This window comes from Stegodyphus dumicola, chromosome X1 (assembly GCF_044657685.1).
Source record: "Stegodyphus dumicola isolate Sdum_Otavi_A_Nest chromosome X1, ASM4465768v1".
In the NCBI taxonomy this organism is placed as follows: Eukaryota; Metazoa; Arthropoda; class Arachnida; order Araneae; family Eresidae; genus Stegodyphus; species Stegodyphus dumicola.
In genome coordinates, this window is record NC_140780.1 from 246096368 (window position 1) to 246113119 (window position 16752).

The window sequence follows — 16752 nt, forward strand, 5'->3', positions numbered from 1 at the left end:
TTTACGAAATGTGAGAACTAAAAGAAACCACGCTATAGAAACTTTTTTCCCTTGTGTGTGGCCGTCTAAATAAGGGCGTGTCTTATATGCCAGTGCGTCTTATGTGCCGTCAAATACGGTATTTTATATATATGTATACTTAACATAGAAAATATGTAACACTTCACATAGTATAGTGTGTGTGCATACATATATGTATATGTAATGTATTCAGGAGCAGGAATTTTAATGGCCTAGAAGTGTTCATCCATAATGATTATGAAATTGAAAGCGAAGGCCTTCGCCTTCAATTTCCTAATCATTATGGATGAACACTTCTAGGCCATCAAAATTCCTTCTAGTCCATCAAAAATCTTCAGTTTTATTTTCAGCAACATGTTACGGCTACACACAAGTCGGCACATTAAATATGACTGTTCCAAAAGGCTTACATTTTTGATAACTTTGTAGCAAGACAGCAGTGTAGCTAGGCCAAAGCATGTGCATAATGTTCAGGATGAAATCTTAAATCAGACTGAGTTAGTTTTGGTTCTCAATACATTCTGATTGGACAGTTAATATTGCTCTAAAATTACTATTGGCTGGTTGAGTTTTATTTCCATTTACATCATCATAATTACATAAGAATCATATGACATAGAATAGTCTCAAAATGACGCAGTGCAGAGAGAGGTTACTATTTTTAGAATTGAGAAGGGAAATTTATGTTGCAAATTTAATCTTTTACATATGTATGTTACCATGAAACACCGAAATTGGAGAATGTCGACTTTCACCGGAGAATGTCAACATTCACCAAATACATTGGTGAAAGATTGAATGTTGCATTACATTCTTGTGCATTCGGACCCTCACGGGTATATGTCGACAATCACAGATATGCTCTGGTGTAGGTCAAAAGAGAGGTCATTAAGTATAAGTAGTCATATATTAACTTCTATTATTTTTCTTTCTCATTTTGATTGTACCATATATTTTAAGTCTCAAGTGCATTTTTTTCACGACTGAATTATGGAGAAGAAAATAAAATATTCTTATATGTTCAACATTCACCACTAATACATGGTGAATGTCGACATTTACCGGTATAAGTCAGAAATAAGAATATTTGGAAAATATTTCAGACATACACCAAGTGACTATGTGAATGTTGACATTCTCCAGATCTCGGTGTTTCACCGTAACATATATATACAGATATATATAATTGCTCTTCTTGAACTTAATCTCTTATATAATCATTTGTATTCTGTTTTCCTCAGGGAATTATCTTTAGACAGTGTATTCACTTCAAGTGCTGCTGCTGATTTAGGTTATAGTGAAACACCGACACCCTCTCATACAATGGAAGGTAGCAGTACATACAAAACAGAACATTCTCCATGCCCTGCAGATCACACTACATTGTCAGGATCTCCTACCAACAGCAGTGTAGATGCTCCAGTCGAAAATTTAAAAGTTGATTCTAATGATTTCAGGTGAATTTTCAACTTTTCTGTTTGGTTTAAATAATTTAATGTTCCTTGCATGAACAAACATTCTGTGCCAAATTCTCAAAAGTTCAAAATTGGAGTTCATTATATTTCCAATACCATTAAATACGTTTTTAAAAGGTTATTGTATGAGTTACTCATATATTATCATACAGAAACTACAGTCAACTCCCAATTTAAGAGCGCAATAACTAGGATGACATCCATGATTCATGCAAGAACTAGTGAAAAATGCAGAAAAGATTAGTAGTCCATATTTTAATTAACAAAAAATACTGTGAGCAATTAGTCTGTATTTTCAAGCAGTTTAATCTTCAGGCTAAGTTCATCTGGTTATGTAAATTAAATCAGCAATCAAAGCAAACAAAACCTGCTTCAAAATAAAAGGAACAATGAATTTGTTTGGCTCACTTTTATATTACGATAAGAATCAATGTGAAATCGAAGATTAAATTCAATATGCTTGATTTATTTTTATGATTTAGTAGTGAATCATTTTAAAATATTTATATATTCCAAATATACTGTTCTTTTCCCTTCTGTGTTTTGAATTGATAGTTTTATTTTATGTTGATAGTTTGTGACAGTCTTTTTTTTTTTTTTTTCAATGATTTGAAAATTTAAGAAAAATTCTTTTATGCAAGGATCTTATTAATCTGTTCTCAGTTAATATGGATAACTGGGACTGTCAGTTGCTTGTGATTAAATTTGGCACCATGATCGGTATAGTGATTAGCAATGCTTGCTGCTGTATTATTGGATCTGAGCTCCCAATTAATCAAGAGTTGACTGTGATCAGGTTTGCCACTCTGATCAGTGTAGTGGCTAGTACTGCAGGCTTTTGTTCATGAGACCTGGATTTGAATCCCAGGGGCATAGTTAGAATGTCTCTGTGGCATGATGTTACTTAAAATACTAATGAGCAGGAAGTCCTCTTGAGTGGTTTGCTTGTAAGGAATAAAAGGTGGGAGACCCTCATGTCCATCCTCCAAAGTGTTCGTTAAAATTTTGCACAGCTGTGCCATTAGTGTGGTGGGACTATACCTGTGTGACCATTGTGAAATTCTGGTATTCTACCCACTTCTACCTATACTTGTAATCAGGTTTAATATTTTTTTCCTCCAAAAGGGACTGTTGAATGTTGCTAGTACTTTTTTCCTTCTTTATAATTATTATCAACTGGCCTTTTGAGGGAATTCTGTATGATAGGCTTCTCATTATTTCGCAGATTCTTTCACTTTTCTTTGTGCATGATCTTAATCAGTAACACCATCTTACCAATAAATCACATTATCTTATAGCTATAATGTAAAAGAGAAAGAGAGGGAAAATTTTTTCCGTTTTTCTGAATTCAAAATAATGTTTCATTTATTTATTATTAAATTTTCATACATTTTTTCACTTTTTTAAATGTTTACTTGTAAAAACTTTTAAGCTGTATATGAAGAGTAATTACATTATGAGAACATACATCAAGCCATGTTATTTTCGCTTTCTTTAATATTTTTATTACACTTTATTGGGACTGTGTCAGTACATTATCTTTTTTTTCTATTTATTATTACTATTTTATGTTATTTTTAACTGCTGATGAAATTATAAAACTGTAATGCTCACAAGAAATTAACAGTAAAACTGCAATCAATATGATATAAACACAAATTAAAAATTTTGGTTTTTGTGAGAAAATTCTGGATACCTTACATAGAAGTTATTGTAAAGTGTTAATTTTATTAATTCATTTTAGGAAAAAAACTGGTGAAGTGCAGAAAGCCGGCCATACAACTCCAGGAGGCACCAGCAGTGGTGTGAGTTCTTTTAAACAACCTCCGTCAGAGCCAAATATTGACTTTGAACTAGATGTTAAGGTGTTTTTTAACAGTGGTAAATGTGTTTTACATACAAAAGATTTTAATAAAGACAGAGAAGAAGAATTTATGAAAAGGTAATTTTTCTTCTTATGGCTAGTGTCAGTTATAATGTGATATTTTTTTCCAGCCTAAGTCACTTATGTACATTACCTTGACAGAAGTATTGTAACACTTGATACAATAGACATATTTTCTAAACTCTTAGTAAATAAGATATTGATCTACTCCTCGCTGCTGTCACAGCTTGGCATTCTGAAAGATGTTTGACAAACTTCTGGAGTATTACAACCAGTGTTCTAATTAATTTTTTTATAGTGAAGAGGAGCAAAAACGTAGTTATATAATGCAGTCCTCTATAACAATGACTCCAAATATGACGAGTGTACTTTTTCATTCTGCCCAATTTCCTACACATTTAATGTTATTTTATAATATTATAGTAACCATCTCTAAAAATATGAAAATTGAATGTATCAAAGTTCTATAGATATCTTTAGTTGAATTGTTGTTATTATTTTGTATTTTTCATATTTATTTAAGAAGTAGGGAAAGTGTTAATGAAGAAATTACTAACCATCAAAATCGTTCATTCTTAGGATGTTAAGACCCATATTTCATCCATAAAGGAAAACATCTTTATATTACTTTTTTATCTTCACCTCTGTTGTTCTCTTTGTTCTAAACAAAGGCTGTGCAAGATAAGTGTGAACCTTATTATAGGAGCTTGACACAATCTAGTACACCATAAGGTGTTCTTGACCAATTAACCAAAGAAGGGGAATGGGTTCTCTGATTCCATTCAAATTCTTTGATTGAGCTGTCAGACAGAGCTCTCTATTCAAGGGTGATGCTACAATGGGAACTATGAAATTTTCACTATTCAGAGAAAGAAGAAGTTGGGAGTCTTATGAGCTTAAGGCTCTACATATAATTCATCTGAAAAAAAAGGATTTGTGTATTGCTAAGTGGCTTAAAAAAAGTAGTTTTTCAATATTTTTATAATGTGATATGGAATTTTTACAGTCATGCAGTGATAACGTTGTTACATGCAAATATCAAGCAAGTCATAAAGATATTGTAATAGAAATTAAAAGGCGAAATGCTAAAATTGCCAATTCTTTATTTGAAGCTGATAAAAATGTTGAGGTATGTAACATACAGAAATAAACTCCCTATCACAGTAAATGCCACGGCTATCTATTCAATGAGCATCATTAGTAAGTTTTTTATTCTTACAAACTATTGAACTAAAAGTTGTAGAATCAATGTTTGGACAAAAGTATGGATGAAATTTTTCTGCTGTTTGCAGCCTGTTAGCAGAAAGTTACAGATAATTTCCATATTCAGAATTTAAGCAAAAGTTAAAGGTAAATTTGTCTTTTTTTTTTTTTTTTTTTTTGTTATTCATTTTTATTGCTTTTATAGTTTTATGGATAAACTAATTATTCATAATTATAAATGTGTAATTTGAAGGAAAGATCAACACCAGGATATTTATTCTAAGCAGTGTATCATGTAAAATTATTAACATATAGTGGAACTGAAAAAGAAATATCAACAAATTTAATAACTGCATCTGATAATAATTGTAATTAAATCTTTGTATAATTTTTAATCAGATTTCTTATTCACTTCTTTTGGCAGATGTGACAATGTTAATCAGTTTTCTCATTCATTTTTCAATTTTTACGCATTTTGGGACATTCATTTTTCTTATTGGATCACATATAGCAAACCAAACTTTGGTCCCTTTAAGTTTGTTATAGCTTGTTTCAACTGTACATCATTTGTGTCATCAAGAATGTTTTGTATTTAATGTCATGAAATGAATTGAATTGAGTATGCTGGAAATAAAACTTTTAACAAAATCTAAAAAATACCCCACTCGTCTTGCATGTACTCACTTGGATTAATCTTGCTTCTTCGTAATTCCCATTAATTATTTTCAGGCCTGTCTAAAAAAATAATGTGGTTACAAGCCTTGTTATCCAAGTAAAGGTTTGTCATGCTAATAAACATATAGAGCTGTGCTAAATTGTTTCCGCAATGTAGGCAGCACATCGTTGTCAAGAAATCCTTGTAAATATGAGGAACTATAGTTTTTCTCTGCAGAAGCTAATTCAGTTAGCCTTTTCTAAGAGAAATAACCCATAATGTAGTGCTAGTACTACCTAATTTTAAAGTCGACACAGGGCAGATAAGCATATGGTATTAGTCTTCACATCCATGTATGACCTTGAGACTGCCTAAATATGTTGCAGAATTAGCTCTCCACAGCACATTTTCATTGCTTTGTAGTACAATTGCAACATCTTTGCGCTTTTCTAACTAGCAATGATCTTCTTTGCGCTGTTCTAACTAGCAATGATTTTCTTTGCACTATTCTAACTAGCAATGATGTGATTTTTGGCACATGGTAATTTGTACACTTAGCCTAAACAGTCATGCATTATCTTGATATATACCAGGAATAGCTGTTACTTTTGCTTACAGAAGTAAGCCATTTGACCAATACTTTACAGCAGTTGCTGTCTTTGAGTTTTTGAAACTTAACACTTTGAGATGTCTAGCAGTTATTGCACTATTTTTTCCAGTTTTATGCTGATATTATTAACACTGAAAAACCTTCAGCAGTTTAACAAGCTTAAAAATCTCATGAACCAACTTTCCAGTGACTAAAGTTTCCGCACTATTAAGTGGTTCATTGGTCATTATGTCAAATTTATCAACTCAATTCACAAGTAATAATAATAAAATTAATTTAATTAATAATCAGCATATCACAATTTGATGATCTGATACTTCCGTCCTTTGTTATTCCTTTCTTACACTAGTCTGCACAACAATAGTGCCCTCAAGCAATGAGCGGATTTATCCATACTGCTCATTTAATCTCCCATGGAGTTTACATTTCAGCTTTCAAATATTTAAGTAATAAATTTAAATTCAATAAAATTATCATAAACTAAATAATAATCATCAAACTTATTAAAATATGTAAAATAAAATAAAAGTCATTCAAGTTCATGTTAGTCACAGTTTGCAAACTGCAGTGGAGTAACTTTGGTGGTAGCTCCCCAAAGAACACCTGTAAATAGCTGGACCGCTACAACTCTCACAAGTCTGTCATGCCCAGGATACACTTCTTGGATGTGACCCAGTGGCCAGTTCAAAGGATTGGAATAGCAGTTCTTCAGCAGCACCAACTGACCAACTTAAAATGAGTTGTGAAACATTCCATTTAACATAAGTTTGGAGTTGGTTCAGATATTCTGAATGCCATCAGTTCCAAAATTTAGCTTGGAGTCTGATCAGTTCTCTCCTTGGAAGAAAGCAGTGATAATGTGCAGGAATTCAGAGTGGCCTCTATTTGATTAACTAATGTGGTTAACTCTTCAGATTCACTGATTTTATGTTTTCTTCCCACAGTCCTCCAAAATGTGGAGAAGCTGGCAGGATAAAGTTCCATTGGATGCCTTCTTCTGCACCAAATCCTTGAATTGGTTTAGATTTACAAATTTCATTTCATGCCTTGAGAATGTTTCCCGCACCTTCAAAATTTCATGGCGTTGCCACTCCAGATGATGGAAGGTCTGGATCTTCTTGCAATAAATCATTGTAAACATGCTAGAAATACTTCTATTAAATCAGGAATGACTTCTAAGTGTGTGGCCTTTGTGCAAAAACAAAAGAATAATGCAATATAAGATTTTAAAATAACTTTTGATCTTTTCAAATAAGATTAGTGATTATGGGTCCCACAAAATCTAATCCAACCATATGAAAAGGTCTGGAAGGCACAACTCTGTCTCTGATGAGTGATGCACTTATTTAGTACTCTTCTAACTCAGTCTTTACCTGATGGTATCCATGTCTTATTAAAGATAATGTGGTGTATATACCAGAGTGCAAGGTTTTTCTGTGGTAATGTTCAATAATTAAATGAGTGAAATGGTGAGCTTTTGGCAAGAGTGTCCGATGTTTTTGAAATTCAGAAATAGCAAAATACTTCATTCTCCCTCCCACTGTCAATAGTTCATTTTTCTTAAGAAGTACATTCAAGGATAATATTTTACTATTTTTGGAATAGATTGTCTGTTTCTAAGCATTTTATATCTGTTCAGAATTTCGTTACTTGCACAAGTTTTGCTAAAACTTCAGTAGCATGTCTTAATTCAGAAGCACACATGAAGGCTGTCCTTATTCTGGATTCACTTTACTTGAAAATCTTAAACATAAAGCAGTTATCCTAATTAATTTACTGAATGAGGAGTATCTTGTGATCAAATCATTTTCAGTTTGGCTATTTTCAACTGTTGTGTTTACAACAACTGATATCTTAAACTAACTTATCGATATCTATTTTGGTTTCCTCCGTAGATTCTAAGAAGGATGAACATGCTGTATCATTCATTGTCGACCAACAGAGTCCATGCTACTGGAGTTGGTTAATCTTGAGCTCCCTTAAAGATAAACTCCTACATATCAAATCGGTGGGATTATCCTTTCCTGTACAAAGACCTTTGTGTCCTTTGCGTTGCTCTACTTTTGTATTTCTTTTATTCTATTTTTCAAAAACACCTTATATATATCTATTAGAATTGCCCTCGAACCATTAATAAGCTTCTGATGAGTTAATCCAAAAACATTAGTGCAGTAACAGGAAAACTTAATAGCGACCATGCTTGTTCAAAATAAATAACTCACAGTTATTTATTATGAGTAAGCATGATTGCCGAGTTACCATATTTTGAGATCTGCAGTCTTTAATATTTATATCTAATGAATTCAGCTAGTCCAGTACTACAGTTTCGAGTGGTACATCAATATGTGAATATATAGACTACAGAAAGCCAAGCATTGACTATTATATAACAATAGCGCAATATGATAGCAAGTAGATCAACATGTGTTATATCAGTTGGAGAGTCAACTATTATGGCGTAGTATATTTCAGTTTTTTAAAATGTTCCTAATTTAATTAATTCAGCACATATTACCAATGATGAATAAATTTACATAGCCTTTTGTGTTTGTGCCAGATTTTTGTATATGAGATGCCAAAAATGCCATACATGAAGCTAGAAACTCCATTTTGAGCGAACTACATTTGAGTGATATTGGTAATACTGAAATATTCATTATGCCATACAATACATTTGAAAGCTTGCTTCAAGTTTTATTGTTGCAATAAATCTCAAACATTTTCCTAGAAATTGCTTTCCCCCTCAAATAATGAGTTTCAGTGTTTGTATCAACACAACTATGTATATAATTTCTTGCTACGTATGTTTTTTATGGAGTTCATATATATTCAGTATGTGAATGGAAGAAAAATGCTCAGGTATATAACAACAGATTAATTTACTGTTTTTACTGTGCTATTCTCAATATTTTCAGCATTTGCTTTTGCATGTTAAAGAAAGTCTTTCTTTATTCAGTGACCTTGCAAATTTTTCCCCAGCTTCTTTAACAGTTACTTTTATTGTATATGCTATATTTAACAGAAGTTTATTATGTTTTCTTCTATCCTTTTTGTCTAGATTATCATTTGTCTAGATTTTCTGTATCTTCTTTTACTTGATGACAAGTGTAAATTTTACTGCTATTTCTTTCACATATATTAACAGTTCATTTTGTTCTGTCACCTTCATTTCTGTTTTCTTTTCACTTACCGTAATTTCCGGAAGAAACGCCGCGGCGTTTACATCTTTAAAACTTAAATTTTCAGCGGGTGCGGCGTTTTTCCCATGCGGCGTTTACGTGCACTAAAAATAAAATATTTCCTATGATGGTCATTGTACATAGTTTGGATGGCCTTATCATTGTGCATAGACTGGTGCTGTTCCCTCACAAAAGACCACTCAGTTGCTTTTTGCGAACGTTATTTTGTTTATATTCTTTCCCTTGAACGGACTTACATGCCTTATTCACCCTAAACGAGATCTCAGAACAATAACATTCTTCCCCCTTTCAAATCAACATTCTCATCAGTTCGAATAGTCTCTCTCCTCTGCCATTCGATGAATCTTCCTGGACCCATCCTCTCCCCACCCCTGCCTTTTCTGCACCAAAGGCGGACACGACTCCACCTGCCTCGCAATAACGAACTCTGACGTATTTCCCCTTCAGCATGAATGGATTTTTCTTGGTATTCTGCCAGATACAGATCCCATCAGTTTGGGTACAAGTACTTGTTGGATAGTTTTTAAGAAAGAAGGGAGCAGAAAATTTTTGAAAATGTTCCTAAACGGCACTGAAGCTATACTGCTGGTTTTAAGCTTAATGTAATTTCATGTGCTGAACAAATTAGAAATCCAGCAGCAGCTCGAGAGTTTGAAGTGGACGACAGATGTATTTGACGTTGGAGAACTGAAAAAGAACTTCTTAAAAATATGCCACAACAGAAACGAGCCAAAAGAAGTGGTACTGTAAGGTGGCCAAATTTAGAGGACAACATTGCAAACTGGATAAAGGAGCAATGAGGAAAGGGAATGTCAATTTCGACTGTAAAAATTCGCTTACAAGCAAAATTTATAGCAAAACAAATGAACATCAATGATTTCAAAGGAGGTGTAGCAGATTTATGAAAAGAAAAAATATTTCTGTGCGTACTAGAACAACAGTCGGGCAACAATTACCAATGGACTGACAGGATAAAAAGTCATCTTTTCTAAAATATGTGACAGCTATTATTGACAAAAAAAAAAAAAAAAAAAAAAAAAAAAAAAAAAAAAAAAATTCTTCGGTCGCAGATAATAAATATGGATGAAACGCCGTTAGCTTTCGACTCTCCTGCAAACAGAACTGTTGATGAAACTGGTGCAAAAACTGTATCTATGTTTATGACGGGGCATGAAAGAACGTCATTTACATGTGTATTAGCTTGTGCCGCAAACGGTGACAAGCTAAAGCCGATGATCATTTTTAAATGAAAGACTATTCCGAAGGGAGATGGTATGTCATATATCAGGACTTAGGTTGAGTTTTTGCATCTATACGGCCCACGACGATGTCACGCGCAATTTAATCTGTTGCTGCGTTTCTGTGTAATTTTAATTTTTTCTCCGCCATTTTTCTCGAGTGCGACGTTTCTGTGTAATTTTAATTTTTTCCCCGCCATTTTTCTCGAGTGCGGCGTGTATGCTGATGAGGCCTTTCTTCCGGAAATTATGGTATATGCCTATCCAGATCTCATCCTTTTCCTCTTCATTTATTGATGTTGGTTATGTCTCCATCTTCTCCCCTTTCTCTCTTTCCCTTTTCTCTCTCTCTCTTTTTTAATGCTTGTACAATGCAACTTTTTTTTTAAATGTCGTTTTTTTTTCTGCTTTGAAATTCTGACTTCTGTTCGTAACTTATATTTGGCATTGAGATTAAATAAGTAAAATAAAAGGGAAAATAAATAGTACTTGTAGGAATAGTAACTGTAGTTGCAAATGGGTAAACAGTGAAAATATACATGAAAACATATTTGTATATTTGGAGTTTTTACATTTGCATAGTTCACACAAACTTCACACTGTTACAGTATGTAGCAATTCAATTTTATGTATTTCTCAATTATTATAAGGACATTTATTTGTGTTATTTAAAAATAACAACATAAATATTCTTTATTAATAAATATTTTATTAAAGTTGTTTTCATTTCTTAAATTTATTACAATTATCATCATTATTGCTATTGTTTATCACTCTTCCATACTGAAGCCATGCCCCTCTAAATTATGAGTCATAGATATTTATCTTGTTTATATGTTTGATCTTGTGCTGAAACTTACTAAAGTGCAACAAAGCTTATATTAAATTGGGCCTACTTTCTGATGGTTAAACTTTATTGTTGATTATTAAGGCATAAAATTATAGCGTATGAAATAATTATGTTCTTTATATGTGCTTTTACTCAAAACATTTGATATTCCTGTTTACTACTGGAAGTTGCAATTGGACTAAAAACCGTAAATAACATTTTCAGATCAATGAGGAAAGAGCGTAGCTTTTCTGGTGGAGGTTTTGATTTGTCTTCTCCCAGTCATGCAAAGAAACGCCATGGTAGTGGAATGAGAAATAACATGTCTGCATCCCGTTTACGTTATGTTCAAAGTGCTCCTACAAATCAAGTAGCTGACTTTACGATATTTCTGATACCCGGGCTAGATGTTAAAGTAACTATATTTGTGTTAAAAATCTGTACTGTAAAAATGTTAAAATGTCATATGCTTTGTTTTCTTTATTATATTTATTGAAATTATAGTATTTACAGTAATTTTCATTTAATTTATAATTGTTCTTTAATTTATAATTGTTCTTTAATTTATAATTGTTATTACGGCAGTAACTGACGTCCTTCAGCCATCATATGAAATAAAAATATAAGCGATTTCACATTCTTCTATTGGCTGCCAATAACAGTAGTTTTGATTATAATTGTTTGCTTCAAATTTATTTTCCATTCTGCTGTTTTTTTTTTTTTTCCAATTATGTTGTTTAGGAATATCTTAGTGTGTTATTCTTAATTTTTTCCAAAAGCATGAGTATAACTCCGTATGATTATATTGCTTTTATTTTGTGAAGTTTGTAGAATCATTAGGGTTTTTGAGGCTGGAGATGTGAGAAATGTGCAGTGCCGTCGACGGGACTCAAACACTGCGGCTCTTGAATACACGTTGAGCATGTTTTCAATTACATCACGAAGGTATGCAGAAAGGAGGGAGAAAGTACTTATAATTTACATTAATTTGAAAATATGCTCAGTGTGAATAACTCACATGATAGTTCTGTATCAGAGTACTGTGAAACTATGCCAAATTATTAATAACACTGTTGGATATATGACAGGTGCAGATAATAAATGTGCAAATTTATTCATGGAAGAAAGCAAAAGACTGTTTTTTATTTGGAATAGAGTTACTTTGTTTTTGATTATTATGTGCGTTTTGACAAGTAGTTTTGTTTGAAGTATTCTGCTGATCATAATATCTAAAAAATTGCTGTCTCCTCAAAAAATGTTTGATTATTTGCTGCATATATTACATACAAATATGATATATGGTTTATGATATACCATAATGCATAGAAATGTAGCACAGTTCTTCAGAACTGCTAGATATGACTTTATGCACATTTCATATTCTCTCAAAATTTAAGCTTCAGATTATCGAAGATCTTTCACAGTATGCTTCCCATGAAGAGTCCAAATTGCTTTGTTAGTCATTGTAACTAGTATGACCCTTTTTTTTACACTAGACATTTCAAATAGAAGACCGGGAGATGTCTAGAAAATGTGGTGGTCACAGTTCTTTGCAGATCAATCAATCACCAAAGAAGGAGAAAATTCCATTCATGCTCACCGCATGCATGACACATTACTGCATTCTTGAAAGTACCACATTGTTAAATAGGTAGCTGTTTAATTGTTTGAAATAAAATTGTCTAAAAATGATCATGTATGCATGTGATCAGTATGTACCTGAATAAAATGATGCCAGTTATTTTGGTTTAGAGTTATTATTATTTGCCAGTTGTTTGTTCTGCACACAAACTTTGGATTTACAGGATGTAATGGATATTGGTGTAATTCACAAAGACCAGTTGGATTTGTTGTCCAGATTGACATCGTGATTAGTGACCTGGTGTTCTTATTGATGGGCTTGGGTTGAAATCCTAGAAAAACATGGGCGCTCGTAAGTGCATAATGTTTGCAGTATGGAGGCACATGAAATACTGCAGAGTCAAAAGTCCTCCTGAGTGGTTAGTGGTGGGGGCAAAGGGGTAGAAGGCCTTCAGACTGTCCCCTGGACTGTTCTCCATCAAAATTGGGGCAGAGTTGCATAGTTAGTTTGGTGGGATTATCCCTTTATAACCAGTGGTGAAATTCTAGTGACAAGTGGGTGAGAACCCATTTGTATCTATACCTGTAGCCCATATGGAATTTTAAAAAGTTTTGTACCTACCCAAATTAAACCAAGCTTTGTCGTAAAGCTGCGCAAGAATCAAAATGTTTGGAATTGCAAGTAAACATTAAGAGCTATTAAAAATAAAATAATTTTTTCTTGTGCTTTTACCTTTCAAATCTTACACATTGCACATTGGGAAAGAAATAAAAATTTTTTGATATCTTTCTGGAATTTAGGTTGCAAATACCTTGTTCTTTGAAATGCTGTAGTGAATTTGGTGATGATACAACTATGAATTTATAATTGCTAATTTTATAAAGCTGAACTGTCACGAAAAAGATCTAATGAAAACAAAACTGTGTTTCTGTAGAAGGGGAGGAAATGTAATTAGCTCGTTGATGATAACTTTCGCGTGAAACCCCTAAGTAATCTTTAATTGACATGGGTTGTATGGAAAAACTCTGTGTATTTCAAGACAGACAGGTTATTTCTTTTCTCCATGAAGCAAAAGTATTCTGCATTGTTGGCTGATAATATGCTACTGAATTATCACAATAAATAATGGGGAAACAGAAGAAGCAGTAAATGTATTGGCATTTATCAAACGGAAAAATATGTGGTAAGAAGGTATCTAAAAACCTTTGGGGCAAACTAGTGGCAATGCAATCATTAACTGAAGTTGGTACATTATAGTGAATGTGGTATAACTGAAGAAGTCTTTTGAATAATTTCGGTGCATTTAAAGTAGAAAAATGCTGAAATGAGTATCAGTGGTTTATTGTATTGAAAGAAATCGTGCTTTAAATATGAAGAGGCACGTTTTTAAGCATATGTATATGTTTAAGGACTTTTTTATGCTGAAATTCTAAGTTTTTTATAAATGTGGAGCCTTGCATAAGCTATTGGTTTGGTCAAAAAGTAGAGTTGAACTTCTGCAGTTACTAGTATACTCATGTTTTCCATTACAGTGTAGATTCCTTAACTTATAAAATGTGCTAATATTCTGATAATTGATATTCAGTATGCTCTTTAATGTTATGATATGTTAAATATTTTGATTTGATCCAGTAATGAAGGTGACTATATTTTTGAAAAATTATGTAGTTTTATCTTCGTAAAAGGAAAAACTTGGTCCAGAAAATGAAAATCTCTGGAATGTGCATGGTAATAGTACTGTTAAAGAATAAATTACAAAAATATTTTTAAAAAATTAATTACAGATATCTTTGTAGCCAATGATAAATGTTCTGTTATGCCTTCCAGGACTGATAATGGGCAGATTTCCACATTATTTAAAAAATACATATGTCACTTAACATGTAATTGTTAATTGTTTCCACATTATTTAAAAAATACATATGTCACTGAACATTTAATTGTTATATCAAAAGTACCAAAGTACAGTGTTGAAAACCATTTGCAAAAGCTTGAAATGATTTCGATCCAACAGAACATTTTGGCTGGCTCTATAGAAAGAACTGTTTAATGAACTTGTTTTATGAACTTTTGTAACCTTATTGATATGAAATAAGAAGTTTTTAATATGGCTTAAATATTTCAACATGTACAATTGTCCATTCCTTACAACTTTTACTTTCAAAAATATTTTTAGGTTCATTACAATTCCAAAACAGTGTCTGATGATAGTCCAATAACAAGTATTAATGGATCTGTGAAGTATTGTTCTGACATTGATCAAAATACTCTTGACTCCCTGTCCTATCGTTCATCATTGTTAGCTGTTGACCCACTGCAACTGAGTGGTAGTAATCTCAGAAAAGTTGGAATTAAGAAGGCATGCCTCTTTGCTTGGGTTACGCTGCAGAGTATTCCAGAGGTATGAATGTATTTTATCCAGTTTGAATGTATTATGTATATGTGTTATGAATTTGAGTAAGATAACTATTTCTTCTGTGTAGAAATTGCATTGTGTTTTAGTGTAGACTTTTTTATTGGCATTGCAATTGTACATGGAGGTTATTTTTTCCTGGGATTTCTTCATATTGAGTTCCAGATCTTGCAAAGTATAAATCTCTGTTTGGTTTGACCAAGGAAAAATAATAACAAAAATACATTTTTCTTAACTAATCCTTAACTATGTTTTCTGTCTTGTTATTTTATCACCAAGGAGTGGGGTGTATCAGTTGCTATTTTTCATCATATAATAATCATAACTGCATTATAGCTAATGTCAGTAAACAATCCCTTAAAAAGAAATTCAGGTATTTCTTAGGTCAGCATGATTCTGAGATCTCTCTCCTTCTGGGGATCAGCAGTACATTATTTATTTTTGGTTGAATGCCTTTGTTGTTGTTGTTGTTTGTTGTCTTAAAATGAAACTTTGGACCCAGTTGATTTGTATCATGACATGGTTATGATTGGTCATTTTTCAACCTTTTTTAAGATACTGTTTAAGAATTTACAGAGTGTAGTATTGTGTTATGTGTGTAATCCATTCATGAATCTGGTATCATCTCTCTAGTGTTCTACTGTTTATGCTTTGGTGAATCATTAGATGTATAAAATATCTGTGCATTACAAGAGTTGCATTGCATTCGGACCATGTTTCTGTAAGAATGCTACTTCACAGCTATTATGACTGATGCATTTTTGGCTGCTATATCCAAAAATGGATTTTGGAATACAAATTTAACTGGTGTACAGTTCTTTAAAAAAAAAAAAAATTGAACCTAGTCTCTACCACATGGTTGGCCTAAAACACAGTTTGAGAATTTATGGATGGATTGCAAAGCAATGTTATGCATATTATCTAGTAATCATATTATCTGCATCTTTAATTTGGAGCACAAGTTTTAGTGCTCTGCTCAGTCATTAAACATAAAATATCTGTGCATTATAAAATTTTAATTGAACTTCCTGTGTGTAAGGACAGGGCTTATATTGCCAATATGATAGACCTATTCATTTTTTATTCTGGATTTTGAGAAAATACATTTTCTGTTTTGAAGGAAAATAGTGAATTATGTTTCTATGGAAGCTGTATTATTTCAGAATTGATTATAAAATATGCCTGTACTTAATTACAACATAATAGTTATATTAACATCCCTCGTTAAACAGTCTCGATGAAGTCCAACCAGAAGAATTTTACTACTATTTATTTATATGAAGCTTAAATGAGCATTAAGAATTCAGTGTTAATGGCCTATAATAAAGGTTAGGGATCTTCAAGATAGCCTGAGTACTTGGCTGAGGATTCGAAGAGAAATAAAGAAGGTAGATAAAACTGCTTCATCTGCTACTGTTAACAGCATTGCAGAAGGCTTTGTGAAGAAACCTTGTAGCTACTTGAGTTTCACATGTAAAGGATTTAATTATAACCACAGATTACTCCCAAGCATCGGATATTGTGATAAAATTTCCCAGTGCCCTGATTATGTTATAAATCGCCTATTTCCCAAATGAATGGGGGGGATTGGAGTTAGAGTATGTATTGCAGTTTTAGTATTACTTCGTAATACCGCTAATA

General features: G+C 32.5%; 1 protein-coding gene across 5 annotated transcripts in view; it reads left to right on the plus strand.

Moving 5' to 3' along the window:
• Positions 1–16752, plus strand: part of tweek (transmembrane protein KIAA1109 homolog tweek) — a 421377-nt gene that overhangs the window by 319673 nt on the left and 84952 nt on the right. For all 5 annotated transcript variants that reach the window (XM_085807394.1, XM_085807390.1, XM_085807392.1 and 2 more), the window contains 4 exons: positions 1263–1478; positions 3241–3438; positions 11342–11531; positions 14875–15099. In XM_085807394.1, the coding sequence (XP_085663520.1) occupies positions 1263–1478; positions 3241–3438; positions 11342–11531; positions 14875–15099 (829 nt within the window). The remainder of the gene's footprint in view (positions 1–1262; positions 1479–3240; positions 3439–11341; positions 11532–14874; positions 15100–16752) is intronic.